Source organism: Mya arenaria, chromosome 17 (assembly GCF_026914265.1).
Source record: "Mya arenaria isolate MELC-2E11 chromosome 17, ASM2691426v1".
NCBI lineage: Eukaryota > Metazoa > Mollusca > Bivalvia > Myida > Myidae > Mya > Mya arenaria.
The window spans coordinates 46127273-46142858 of record NC_069138.1 but is presented as its reverse complement, the minus strand read 5'-3'; the positions used below and the strand labels follow the sequence as shown (position 1 = coordinate 46142858).

General features: G+C 37.4%; 1 protein-coding gene across 2 annotated transcripts in view; it reads right to left on the bottom strand.

Annotated features, from left to right (window-relative positions):
* LOC128223699 (glycerophosphocholine phosphodiesterase GPCPD1-like) overlaps positions 1 to 15586 on the bottom strand; it is a 58370-nt gene that overhangs the window by 8058 nt on the left and 34726 nt on the right. For both annotated transcript variants that reach the window (XM_052933015.1, XM_052933016.1), the window contains 3 exons: positions 13209 to 13336; positions 9787 to 9917; positions 7401 to 7536 (listed from right to left, as the gene is read on the bottom strand). In XM_052933015.1, coding sequence (XP_052788975.1) covers positions 7401 to 7536; positions 9787 to 9917; positions 13209 to 13336 — 395 coding nt within the window. The remainder of the gene's footprint in view (positions 1 to 7400; positions 7537 to 9786; positions 9918 to 13208; positions 13337 to 15586) is intronic.

The following is a 15586-nucleotide window of genomic DNA, read 5'->3' as shown; positions in this document are numbered from 1 at the left end:
TAACTTGCATCATGAGCCTTAACTTGCCTCATGAACCTTAACTTGCCTGACATGAGCCATAACTTGCATCATGAGCCTTAACTTGCCTCATGAACCTTAACTTGCCTGACATGAGCCATAACTTGCATCATGAGCATTAACTTGCCTCATGAGCCTTAACTTGCCTGACATGAGCCATAACTTGCATCATGAGCCATAACTTGCCTCATGAGCCTTTTGCCTCATGAGCCTTAACTTGCCTGACATGAGCCATAACTTGCCTCATGAGCCTTTTGCCCCATGAGCCTTAACTTGCCTGACATGAGCCATAACTTGCCTCATGAGCCTTTTGCCCCATGAGCCTTAACTTGCCTGACATGAGTCATAACTTGCCTCATGAGCCTTAACTTGCCTCATGAACCTTAACTTGCCTGACATGAGCCTTAACTTGCCTCATGAGCCTTAACTTGCCTTATTATTTGTGAATCATCTGGTTACCTTAAATCGATCACTTCAATGCTGACACTGCATTCATGGGACTCATAATAATTCCAAGCAATTGATTTACATTACAAACATACAAATGTGAACTTGAACACCCAAACATATTGATAATTCATTCAGTACTAAAAACATTCATATTAAAGTAACAAAAGGTAGCAGAATATTCATATGACCACACTGGTAGAAATCAGACAATATCAGTTTTTTGGGGAGTTTCCTTTTCAACACAAAAGCTGTTAAACCAAACCTTTCGCAAGTATGGGTTATTTATCAGAAAGAAGCAACTACCATGTGACCAAACATTCACATGGCTGGAACATGTAAGATATATCAAAGTAAACAAGTATTTGGTTAAAGGGTATTGTACTGTAAAAGTATTTTGTCGCACAGCATCGCCCTGTTTTCACACATACTTTTTGTCTTTTCGCACATGGCATTTACTTGCAAAAACCAAGAAGTACACAACTACTTTTGTTCTTTTAATCTTCAAGAAAAAGAACGCAAATGACTGATAAAGATATAGTTTACCTGTATTAATTTTGTTCCTTAGTATCATGTTTCTAGCAAGAACTGGATTTATGGTTATGCATTCATTCTTAGATAGAATTATAAATCTGTGGAGTCTTTAGTTAAACAATTGTAGTTTTGAAAACATGGTGAAGTAGTTAAGATACTCTGACCTCCCCACATCACCCATAAGGCAGCAGATCAAAACCCCACCAGTGTGCGAGTGGTGTAGATGTATAGTTGTTGTTATTGTACACTGCACTTTCTCTCGTTGTGCTTTACCATTATAGTTTTCAAGTTATGCACCGGACAAGGAAAAGTAACAAAGGGCAATAACTCTGTGCTAATTACTGTTTCTGTAAATAATGTTAGCTACTGAAAAAAAATGAAAAAAAAATGCTTCTGGGTCGATTTAAACAGCTACCGTGAAACCCTAAAAAAGAACTTGTAGAAATATGCTAATTACAACATAGGCTACAGCATTGAAATTGAAGAGTTTCAAGAGGAGGTTTTCATTAGGGGGTGCTACATGTAGCTTAATACACATGAAAGAGTTATGATGCTTGTGCACTGCGCTTCCTCTTATTGCCATCTATCTATATACCAAGTTTTATTTCAATCCCATCCAGTAGTTTTAAAGTTATGCTTTAGACAAGAAAAAGTTACCACAAATAGCAATAACTTATTAGCTGAAAAACAGTTATGGTTCTTGTTCACTGCACTTCCTCTTGTTGTGCTCCACCATTGTATGATGTTAAATTAAATTCCATCGAGTAGTTTTCAAGTTATGCTCCGGACATGAAAAGGTAACAAAGGGCAATAACTCTGTAAATAGAAAAAAAGAGTTATGGTTCTTGCACATTGCACTTCCTCTCATTATGTTCTATTATCATATGAAGTTTAATTTAATTTAACCCAATACTTTTCAAGTTATCATCCGGACAAGGAAAATTGCAATGGACCGACCAACAGACCAACCAACCAAAAGGTAACTCAAATATACTTCGTTTTTCGGGGGGTATAATTATGCAATAAAAAAATATGTACCTGATACTGGTAGCTATACTCTCATTCATTAAAAAATCAAGCAACTGTGGTCATAAGAGCTTTAACTAGCTTAAAGGATACTTTAAATAGGACATTCTTATGCTTACACTGTACTCAAGGGATTCACAACGTTTCCCAGCATTAAATTTAGATTAATCATAATTAGGGATGCAAACGAATATTCGAATATTCGATCAAAAGAATGGTATTCGAATATTAAAATCGGTATTCGAATATTCGTTTATTTTCTACTTTTTTTCTAAATTTTGTTCCATCTTGAACATTTATTTAACATTTATATTTAAAGATTAAAACGCTCTAATTTACCATCGTTTCATCAATACACCCACGCATGTCACCAATTATCGAGGTGCGAGCATCTAGACAATATACAGTGGCGCGTCAAGTGTCAATTAAGGCCCATCATCATGGCGAAATAAACAAATAATTTTACGTGTGCCGTCCCCTGCCAATTAGCGGCAATGAAATAAATAAAGTTGAAAGGGGATTGGAACCTATTTTAAACGATGCCAATTAAGGGTTCGTCATGTCAGCAATAACACAAAATATTTCTTTTGTATGTCAATTAAACTGAGCAATGTAGCTAAAATCGCACTGAATATAATGCGCATAAAATTTGATGTCCATCATTCCTTGTGAATAAGCTCTCTCGAACTGTTCGGAAATAAATATAACAAATACACGTAAACAAAATAATCGACAAAATGCCTGCTTCATCTGAAGTTTGGAATTATTTCACGCGGTCTGTAGACAAGAAAACAGTGTCGTGCAAGTTGTGCAGTGTTAGTCTTACGTACTTGGGAACTACCACAAATCTATGGAATCATGTGAAAGGAAAACATCCTAGTGCAAAAAATGAAAATGAGAGTAAGCAACAAAACGAACTTGTAGACAAGATTATCTTTCTAAATAAGAATAAGGTGACCTGTGACATTGACGAATAAATAGCTTGGGTGATATCAAAGGGATTCTAAGACTAAGTTGGTAGTGAAGCAAGCCGACATATGTGATGTATGTTATTTAAAGCAACTGTTTATTATTCTTGTTTATGAATTAAATTCAAAGTGTTTTGTGTAATATAGAATGTACATGTATATAATTTTGTTATCCTAATAATAGCATTATTATTTAAAATATTTCACAATATACTAGTTAAAATCCAAATATGTGGTTTTCTTTATCTTTATTGGTATAAAAACAAGTAACAAACGAAAGATAGGTACAAAATAATAACAAGTCGACGGAAACCAGACCGTTTGCAACGGTGAAGATGCCATGACCTTGACTTTTGATATATCGACGTAGTTTTTGTAATGAAACAATATGACATACTAGTATTATTCTAGATAACATATGCAAAGTTATTTTGAAATTGCACAATAAAGCCACTACACGTATTACAGACGACGTCATACAATCCGACATCAATAAAATTATTCGGCAAATGTCATTATTTGGAACGCAAATGATCGATGCAATATAGAAGTTTTTAGACAATCTTGCCTGTGATCGAATATTCGAATATTTGATCAAAAGAATTACCAAATATTCGAATATCAATTTTGCCATTCGTTTGCATCCCTAATCATAATACTTTCAAACACACATACAAGTGTACAAAAAAACAACATTTAACATCCCAAACATAATGCACTCAGTATTTGAAGCACTCACAGCAGCCTAATAATTAGCAGATTCTTCATTTGACTTATGACACTGGTACATACCACAGTTTGTGGTGATATTGCGTACAACATTACGTTGATCTGGATGTTTCCTAAATTTGAACACAAAAGCTGTTATACCCTACCTTCAGCAAGTTTGCGGGAAGTCTTATTAGCATGAAGAAAAACAAATGACCAAACATTGACGTGGCTGGACCATATAAGGTAACAAAGTCTACAGTTTTCGATCACACAGCATCGCCCTGTTTACAAATATACTGTTGTTTTCCCCCACCTGGCTTTCATATGCACTGCCTTAAGAGCATGGAGTACACAACTTCTTTACTTTTATTAATAGTAAAAAAATAAAGAAAAAAACACAAAAACATACAAAAATAAATCTGTATTCATTTTATACATTAGTTTATTGTTTCACACAACTCAATATTCATGGTTCTGCATTCATTCTTTTGATAGCGTAATAAATTTGAGGAGGCTTTAGGCAAACAAAGGTAGTTTTAAAATAGTGGTGTAGTAAGTGGTAAAGGTGAATCATTCATCACCCATGAATTAGCAAACAAGATCTAGACCTGTGCTTCAGCTGTACTTGAGTAGTGTAGTGGAATAAAAAAAGTGTTCCACTGTCACCCATCAGGTAGCAAATTATATCACCACCAGGGTTTGTAGTGGTGTAATTTCTGTAGTGGTGTCCACCTGTCACCAATGAGGCAGCTTAATTAGATCCCCACCAGGGTGAGAGTGTTGTGTTGGTATGTAAGATCTAAGATCCCCACCAGGGTGAGAGTGTTGTGTTGGTATGTAAGATCTAAGATCTCCACCAGGGTGAGAGTGTTGTGTTGGTATGTAAGATCTAAGATCTCCACCAGGGTGAGAGTGTTGTGTTGGTATGTAAGATCTAAGATCCCCACCAGGGTGAGAGTGTTGTGTTGGTATGTAAGATCTAAGATCCCCACCAGGGTGAGAGTGTTGTGTTGGTATGTAAGATCTAAGATCCCCACCAGGGTGAGAGAGTTGTGTTGGTATGTAAGATCTAAGATCTCCACCAGGGTGAGAGAGTTGTGTTGGTATGTAAGATCTAAGATCTCCACCAGGGTGAGAGTGTTGTGTTGGTATGTAAGATCTAAGATCCCCACCAGGGTGAGAGTGTTGTGTTGGTATGTAAGATCTAAGATCTCCACCAGGGTGAGAGTGTTGTGTTGGTATGTAAGATCTAAGATCTCCACCAGGGTGAGAGTGTTGTGTTGGTATGTAAGATCTAAGATCTCCACCAGGGTGAGAGTGTTGTGTTGGTATGTAAGATCTAAGATCTCCACCAGGGTGAGAGTGTTGTGTTGGTATGTAAGATCTAAGATCCCACCAGGGTGAGAGTGTTGTGTTGGTATGTAAGATCTAAGATCCCCACCAGGGTGAGAGTTGTGTTGGTATGTAAGATCTAAGATCTCCACCAGGGTGAGAGTTGTGTTGGTATGTAAGATCTAAGATCTCACCAGGGTGAGAGTTGTGTTGGTATGTAAGATCTAAGATCCCCACCAGGGTGAGAGAGTTGTGTTGGTATGTAAGATCTAAGATCTCCACCAGGGTGAGAGTGTTGTGTTGGTATGTAAGATCTAAGATCCCCACCAGGGTGAGAGTTGTGTTGGTATGTAAGATCTAAGATCCCCACCAGGGTGAGAGTGTTGTGTTGGTATGTAAGATCTAAGATCCCCACCAGGGTGAGAGTTGTGTTGGTATGTAAGATCTAAGATCTCCACCAGGGTGAGAGAGTTGTGTTGGTATGTAAGATCTAAGATCCCCACCAGGGTGAGAGTGTTGTGTTGGCATGTAAGATCTAAGATCCCCACCAGGGTGAGAGTTGTGTTGGTATGTAAGATCTAAGATCCCCACCAGGGTGAGAGTGTTGTGTTGGTATGTAAGATCTAAGATCTCCACAAGGGTGAGAGTTGTGTTGGCATGTAAGATCTAAGATCCCCACCAGGGTGAGAGTTGTGTTGGTATGTAAGATCTAAGATCTCCACCAGGGTGAGAGTGTTGTGTTGGTATGTAAGATCTAAGATCTCCACCAGGGTGAGAGTGTTGTGTTGGTATGTAAGATCTAAGATCCCCACCAGGGTGAGAGTGTTGTGTTGGTATGTAAGATCTAAGATCTCCACCAGGGTGAGAGTGTTGTGTTGGTATGTAAGATCTAAGATCCCCACCAGGGTGAGAGTTGTGTTGGTATGTAAGATCTAAGATCTCCACAAGGGTGAGAGTTGTGTTGGTATGTAAGATCTAAGATCTCCACCAGGGTGAGAGTTGTGTTGGTATGTAAGATCTAAGATCCCCACCAGGGTGAGAGTTGTGTTGGTATGTAAGATCTAAGATCTCCACAAGGGTGAGAGTTGTGTTGGTATGTAAGATCTAAGATCTCCACCAGGGTGAGAGTTGTGTTGGTATGTAAGATCTAAGATCCCCACCAGGGTGAGAGTGTTGTGTTGGTATGTAAGATCTAAGATCCCCACCAGGGTGAGAGTGTTGTGTTGGCATGTAAGATCTAAGATCCCCACCAGGGTGAGAGTTGTGTTGGTATGTAAGATCTAAGATCTCCACAAGGGTGAGAGTTGTGTAGTAGTATAAGTGTCCCCCTGTCATCAATGAGAGGTAGCAGGTTAGATCCCAAACCAGTGTGAGTGGTGAAGTGGCATAGGTGTCCCCCTATCACTCATGAGGTTATAGATTCGATTCCCACCTGCGTGAAAGTTGAGTGGAGGTAGGTATCCCCCTGTCACAAATGAGGTAGCATATTAGATACTCACCAGGCTTAGAGTGGTGAAGTGGTGTACCCCTTTTAGCCATGAGGAGGTAAAGGTATCCCCCTGTTACCAATAAGATCCTCACTAGAGTGAGAGTGGTGTAGGAGTTAAGAGAGTGAGAGTGGTGCAGGAGTTAAGAGAGTGAGAGTGGTGCTGGAGTTAAGAGAGTGAGAGTGGTGCAGGGGTTAAGAGAGTGAGAGTGGTGCAGGGGTTAAGAGAGTGAGACTGGTGCAGGGGTTAAGTGTCCCCCTGTAACCCATGAGGTCACAGACTTTAGATTCCCGCCAGGGTGAGAGTGGTGCAGGGGTTGAGTCTCCCCCTGTCACCCATGAGGTCAAAGACTTTAGATTCCCACCAGGGTGAGAGTGGTGCAGGGGTTGAGTCTCCCCCTGTCACCCATGAGGTCACAGACTTAAGATTCCCGCCAGGGTGAGAGTGGTGCAGGGGTTGAGTCTCCCCCTGTCACCCATGAGGTCACAGACTTTAGATTCCCGCCAGGGTGAGAGTGGTGCAGGGGTTAAGTCTCCCCCTGTCACCCATGAGGTCACAGACTTTAGATTCCCACCAGGGTGAGAGTGGTGGATTGGTAAAGGTGTTCCTTTGTCACCAATAAGGTTATTTAACAAAGATCCCCACCAGGGTTAGCGTGGAGTAGTGGTTTAGGTCATCTATAAAGTTTTGGATGAGACCCCAAGCATTGTTAAAATGGTGCAGTGATATAAGTGTTGTTCAGTGTAACTGGGAGTTCATGGATTAGAATTCTACCAGGGACTTTTTCTTGGCTTCACTTTGACTCAAAAAGTGATTCTTTTCAGCTTTCAGGTTCCTACACAATAAAGAAGCTAATATAAACAGAAATAAATCATACCAGCAGTCCAGCACTAAGAGCAAACTCAGTTGCCATGACAACAGACTGTGTACGAATTCCAGCATACGGAACATATCTCGAAGTATCGGCCTGGGAAAGAAACAACACCGGAAACACGTTCTGCTTCAGTCGTAACCTGAAATAATGTTAACAGCATAATTTTGCTATGCCCCATTCAAATAAAAGATTCATATGAAATAAATGTTAGTAATACCTAAAACACTATTTCATGATACAATTTTGTTTCAGTGTTATTTGAAGAAAAATGTAAAAATATTTCTATACTTTCGTGATTCTTCTATTTTGTCCAAAAAAAATCATGAAATTTTTAATTTTATTAAAAGACTAGAATTCTGCAAATGAAATATTTTATTTATAAAGAGGGGACATGGCAGTGAAACAGACTGATCATTTCACCATGATTTCAATGGATGGTGTAATGAATTATCCTATTCTCTTGTAAGTCATATTCCCATGGTAGTCTCGCTTGAAATATAGAAACAAAGCATAAAGAAGTTTCATTAAAATCCTACAAGGCATTCGGGAAACATGGAGGCGACAGAAAATCTACAGGCCTTAATTTCTAATTTAGAATGCTAATTTACATGTAATTCTTGTCAATTGAAAACCATGGGAATAATTCATCACAATTTAACAAATAAAATTAGCATGAATGAACAATAATAAAAATGTAATCAATTGTTGAATCTCTCTAAAAAAAAGACATGATTGAAGACAGCACAAGTTAGCCAGTGGTTTAAGCAAGAGAATCTCATTTTTGTACTTTAGTTGTTTGTTATAAAAGGATCAAGAAGATTTTCTATGAGACAGCCAAATACAGCGTTGTTTATCGCAAAATTGTCGACACTACTCATTTATTAAAACATCATTTGCAAAACATTTATTTTTTTACTTGTTTACTGTTATTACAAAACATAAAAACTAGGCAGAAATGTTATAAATATTTATTAAAGCACCAGGAAGATTTTTTTTTTTTTAACAGCCAAACACAGCCATGTTTATCACAAACTTATTGACAATGTGCATTTATTAAAACATCTTATGCAAAAAAATTGTTTTTACTTGTTTACTGTTATTACAAAACATAAAAACAAAAAAATGTTTTATATTTAAACATCAAGAAAATTTTGTTTGTTTTGGATAGCCAAATACAGAGATGTTTATCGCTAAATTCTCAACAATGTACATTTATTAAAACATCACTTGCAAACATAAATTGTACAAAGTTTCAATGCAAAACTTCAAGTAGTTGCTGAGTTATTGACTTATATGTGTTTACATGTACAACCGCAGCCAGAGTTATTAAGTATTATATACAAGATAGAGTTATCACTAGATAGAGTTTTCTCCCTCCTCAGATAAGTAGATCCAATAATTTAACCATGCTAGAAATTCTTATCTTGCCCATGGGCGAAGATAAAATGCCCGTATAGAACTCCTTTTTAATGGTCACCACATTGTAATTACCTCCCTTGTTGAAGACTGTCGTCTGTAGCATCATAGAAACATTGTCTTGTGTCAATATTTAGAATGCTAATTAACTATTTCTCGCTTCAAATGTCGCCATAAATTTTTTTTCACGCACCTTTCAAGAAATAATGCTCCACCCCGATCAGGACTATTTTAAGACCGATTTGACTATTAACATAATCTGAATCAATGCGCGCATATCCGTGACAACCACGAATTATCAAATATCCATACACATTATTTTTACTACGCACAAAAGTGTTCCAGCAAAAAATACATTTTTACTTAATTTTGTATAACTGAGGTGGGAGAAAAAGCATCTACAATAGCCGCTTATGTAAGATAGGTTTATCCCGACCCTCGCGATGGGTGTTTTGCGGAAACTCGGTAAACCTTGTTTCCGCAAAACACCCTACGCTAGGGTCGGGATGAACCTATCTTACACTCACGGCCATGGAAGATACTTATAATCTTACTTAATTAAGAAGGTTGGAAATGCTAAGGTGATTAGTGTAGCTCTCCTTATTCTTTGAGTAGTCAAGCTAAAAATATATGGGTCATCTACTGGTCAATTAGTTTCATGGTCAAGAATTATATGTGATCATATATTAAATCATTAATACTGGAAATGCATCTATTGGATAACATTGCCAACAAAATGGACCAATTGGCATGGCACCATAATTTTGATCAAGCCTCTGATTCAAATAAATTGAATTGTACCACAGGCATCAAACATTGGTTTCAAGATTAAACACAAAACACACAAACACACACAAACAAGTTATAACCAGCATTTAACCATTTAAATAATGAAAACAACAATCAGTGACACAAAGATGGCACACAGGCACTAACAACACTTTGAAAAAGTAAACAAGCTGAAAGGTCTTACATGGAACAGATATCTGGCTCAAAGCTGGAAAACACAATCCTTCGTCCACCATGGTTTTTGAAGACGTCGGACAAAATGATGTCCACGAAACGATTCAAGTCAAAATAGTCCTTGATCTTCCCAGAGCCATCCTGAAAGTCAATCATAACAAAATTATGCTCATGGCCATAGAAAATCTGTTCTTAAGATAATCTTGTCAAAACCCTCCAATGGACTGCCAACGTTTTTTATTTGTCCAATATATATATATTAGTCTTCGCAAAAAGTGGACAAAATTCAGGAAAACATTGCCAACATTTAAGTGTACGTACCACATGTTTTTTTTGATGAGAGACAATTAACAATTAGCTGCCTTATATTTACACTTCAACTATCATTCCTTAAATAAACTGCCTTTCGGCAATAGTGAATATTTTCTGATGATTGCAACATCTTCAGATATGTTCGGATCACAAATCATCGCATAAAAATATACATGTAAATTGAAGTGTTGATCTTGTTATCATTTGGATTATGCCAGCAGGCCACTTAAATCAACAAACTAGAAAGTGTTCATTAATGATATTATGGTAATTGTATCGTTGTCATTAGCGTTTCGATTTTACATTATAAAGTGATCTGTAATTATAATCTTCCTGTCTTATTGTGACGTAAATTTAATAAACTGTCTCTTTATATTCTAAATTCTTTATATTTTTGATGAAAGCAAATCGGCATACAGGAGATGTTAACATCTCAAGGTGTCAAAAATAATTATTAAATTGCCATAACATGTAACCAAGTAATCCTGTTTTTCAAACACATGATTTGTACTAATATTATTTCATCCATATGATAAGGACTCCAAGCTTTATGTGATTTTTAAAATGACTATCATACACTTTATAGCCCTTTTACACAATCGGCCATGTGAAATTCTTTGTAATTCTTCTGTAAAATAGCCATACTATCCATTGACTTTAGCAGAAGATAAATTGACAATATTTTGAAGTGACTCTTGACTTTAGAAGGGAGACTTGATTTCAGTTGGTGGCGTCCATTCAGGATCCCAGAGAAATATAGTTAAAGTATCGATGAAGTTCCTTTCACAGATATAGAAGATAATTTGAGAATTCCCATATTGTAACCTCTTCAACTCTGTGGGATAATATACAAGTGTTAATTGAGAGACAGGCTTGTTGAAGGCTAGAATCTTTCCTAAATAGGCTACACGTATAGGGCCATTATTATGCACTAAAAACAATAATATTTCTCATTAAAAAATAAAACAGGAGAGTCATATATGAATATGTTATTATCATTGGGAATGAATGACAATCCCCCAGATGACAGTTCATATTTGTCAAGGCCAATTTGTGTTATATTATTTGTACAAAGCGTCAATTCATCCTAATATATGGGAAATGAAGCGCCAGTGAACAAAATATGGAAGAAAAACACACACACACAGCCTCATACATGCAATAACCCCTGGAGGAGGGAAAATCCAGAATTTTGATTCATTCTAAAGTCTCTAATGCAGTGAATGCGTATTCCCAGAATTAAATAAAATACAAATATACATTTCTTACAAAAAAATTACTCAGTGCTTTTCAGTTAAAAAATGCTAGTTTGAATAAAATGCTTTAACAAGGAATGTTTTATTAGTAAAGATAGAGGATGATGTCATGCCAGGGTTAAACTTGTAAAAGCAGTGTTTTTGATTTTACAAAATTAAACTAGAAATGTGTCCATAGGACACGGATGCCCCCACTTCGATTTTTTGTCACAGAAAATAAGCCATAATGATTATTCAGGATAATCTGAGGGCCCTAACTCCTAAATGATTAAAGCGATTTCCATGGCTATCGAACTTGATCAAGATATTATGGTCACAAACATGTGTTAAAAGTTTGGTGAGGATTGGACAAACAGTTTTCAAGAATTAGATCGGAAACAATCTTCGGGACATATTTTTCAAGTCTTTTTTCAAATAAAGGCCGTAACTCCTAAATGACAAAAGCGATTTCCATGGCTATCGAACTTGATCAAGATATTATGGTCACAATCATGTATGTAAAGTTTGGTGAATATTGGACACATACTTTTCAAGAATTAGATTGGAAACATATATTTTTGAAGTATTTTTGGCAAAAAAGGGCCGTAACTCCTAAATGACTAAAGCGATTTCCATGACTATCGAACTTGATCAAGATATTATGGTCACAAACATGTGTTTAAAGTTTGGTGAGGATTGGACAAACGGTTTTCAAGAATTAGATCGGAAACAATCTTCGGGACGTACGTACGTACGTACGTACGTACGGACAAGGGCAACCCTATATGCCGCCACTTTGTGGGGGCATAAAAAGTGCAAAGTATGTGCACATTTGCCAGAAAGCATTGTACACTCTTTAATTCAACCACAAATCCAAAATGAATATGCATCTTTGCAGACAGGATTGTTTAGATAGGTGCAGTGCTGATGGGAGTGCACTATACATGTTTAAAAACATCATACTAAAAGAAGAGTTTACAGAGGCATTTTCTGACTGGAATTCACTGCTCAAAGCATGTTTGGATGACAAGGGGAAATTCTTTGAAGGATTGAAATGGACCATTCTACCAAGACACAAGCTATAATGGTAGCATGCCACCGTTGCCACTTCTCATTAAATGCTACTTATTACAAGCAGGTCAGGCGGGGAAAAAGCGAGTGGAAACCTTCCAGTAATATTGCATGGAGGACAAATTAGTGTCCAAAACCCCCTTGTCTAATGCCGAAGTCCCCTTGGCTTCTGAACAATAAACATTGTTCCCATTTTATTTCATTTCACAACATTAATTTCTTCTCAAAAACATTACAACAAAGTTTAAAAGTATGGGGGGATTCTCAATGCCTTGGCAAAACTTGGTGAAGGGGGGTTTTGTAGGGGGAATTTTGCCCTAAACTGAACTTGTATATACCACCTTAGAAAACTAGTGTTGCAGGGTTAGATAAAAATACAACTAAATACAGTGAAAAACCTTACCATTTCAGTTTGTCTTATGATTTAAGACAGGCCTCAGTAACTCCTTTCTGTATGTATTGGTTAATTGATTATAGATTATTAACCCAATGAAATCACTCGAATTATGCTTAATTAAGATTAAGATCAATGGCAGAAAATAGAGCAGTTGCAAAATATGACTTGAGTATGTAAATGTAGCTACACATCTATGTAAAACCAAGCAGACAAAGTTTCATTTGAGATATTTCTCTGTAAGTTTGTACTTGATGGCTGACTGATACTGGCATAAATCAATTTGTTTGTGCTTTTGTATATATCATCTTAAACTTGCACTATGTTTAGTTATTAAATAGCGCTCAGAAAGTATGCCACAGGTCCAGAAGTAGTATTCCATAACGTCTCTAATAGTTAAATAGAGCACCTGGTACTCACCACTTTAGCTTGCGGGTACTTGATCTCGATGTTGAAGCCCGTATGTATATCAACTGAGCGGAAGACTTGTTCAAGAGACGGGAATGGTTGGGTGTCCTCTGGTTCAACATCATCGTCCTGTATTCCCTCTATAACATACATGTATAATGGGTAAATGCTAAAGCCCGTACAGTTCAACCCCGTTGACTCAAACTTCCAGGGACTGGCAAAAATAGCTCGAGCCTATTAAAATTTGTTCCAAGCGTTTATGATTGCATTCAGTTGAAACAAAATCGGTCCTTAACAAAAAGTTCGAGCCAATGAGGAAATCCAGCCAAGCAAGTTCGACCCAACGGAATTTGACTGTATGTATATCTACAGAGTAGAATGTTATTTTATTGTTCAAGGAATGGGAATGTACTCTGGTTCAACAGTATTCCCACTGTCATATACATTGATACATTATGACAAATACTTATGTCTATGATCATATTAATTGTTTAATGTTGCAGAGTATGAATTTGCCAACAGACAACTTTGAATGAGAGCAGTTAATGGCTGAACATATTTATGATATTGGATTTTTTTCAAAATTGATATATTGCTGCTTGAAAGTACATACCATCTTGAGACAGTTCTCAATCGCTTTCAACAAGATATTCATAATAGAAGAAAATGGCAACATCATGCAGCTACAATTAAGTTACACTCGTAATGTTGGACTAGACATCTATTCGTAGTAACATCTTATATTTCTTTGAATTAATCCTAGAAATGACAAATGCAGGCAGAATAGCCACTTATATGACCAAGAAAGCTCAGACAGACATATTAGAGGGTTTCAGATACAAACGGCCTGTCAGGGACACATTAGTGAGGGAACGGGTCAGCAACTGATAGCTCTGGATCTGACAGTCCCATTTGTCTTCATAGCAAAACAGCTGGAGTCAGCACACTTATTGGCAAGGAGAATTGTCTCTTAGGACATATCAATGTGATTTGATACTTGTAGGAGTATTGGAACTCATCTATATTCTTATCATTTACAATAAACAAGAAGTCAATCCAGCTAACAACCAAACCAGACCACATATTAGCCACTCTAGCTATCAACTAGACCATATATCTGCCACTCTAGCTAGCATCAACTAGACCACATATCAGCAACTCTAGCTAACAATCAACTAGACAACATATCAGCCACTCTAGCTAGCAATCAAGTAGACCAGATATCAGCCACTCTAGCTAGCAATCAACTAGACCACAAATCTGCCACTCTAGCTAGCAATCAACTAGCCCACATATAAGCCATTCTAGCTAGCAATCAACTAGACCACATATTAGCCACTCTAGCTAGCAATCAACTAGACCACAAATAAGCAACTCTAGCTAGCAATCAACTAGACCACATATCATCCACTCTAGCGAGCAATCAACTAGATCACATACCTGCCAGTCTAGCTAGCAATCAACTAGACAACACATCAGCCACTGTAGCTAGCAATCAAATAGACCACATATCAGCCACTCTAGATAGCAATCAACAATACAACATATCAGCCACTCTAACTAGCAATCAACTATACCACATATCACCCACTCTAGCTAGCAATCAACTAGACCACATATCATCCACTCTAGCTAGCAATCAACTAGACCACATATCATCCACTCTAGCTAGCAATCAACTATACCACATATCAGCCACTCTAGTGAGCAATCAACTAGACCACATATCATCCACTCTAGCTAGCAATCAACTAGACCACATATCATCCACTCTAGCGAGCAATCAACTAGACCACATATCAGCCACTCTAGCTAGCAATCAACTAGACCACATATCATCCACTCTAGCTAGCAAACAACTAGACCACATATCAGCCACTCTAGCTAGCAATCAACTAGACCACATATCATCCACTCTAGCTAGCAAACAACTAGACCACATATCAGCCACTCTAGCTAGCAATCAACTAGACCACATATCATCCACTCTAGCAAGCAATCAACTAGACCACATAGCAGCCACTCTAGCTAGCAATCAACTAGACCACATATCATCCACTCTAGCTAGCAAACAACTAGACCACATATAAGCCACTCTATCTAGCAATCAACTATACCAAATATCATCCACTCTAGCGAGTAATCAACTAGACCACATATCATCCACTCTAGCTAACAATCAACTAGACCACATAGCTTCTATTCTATTTAACAATCAACTAGACCACATATCACCCACTCTAGCTAGCAATCAACTAGACCACATATCATCCACTCTAGCTAGCAATCAACTAGACCACATATCAGACACTCTAGCTAGCAATCAACTAGACCACATATCAGCCACTCTAGCTAGCAACCAACTAGACCACATATAAGCCACTCTAGCT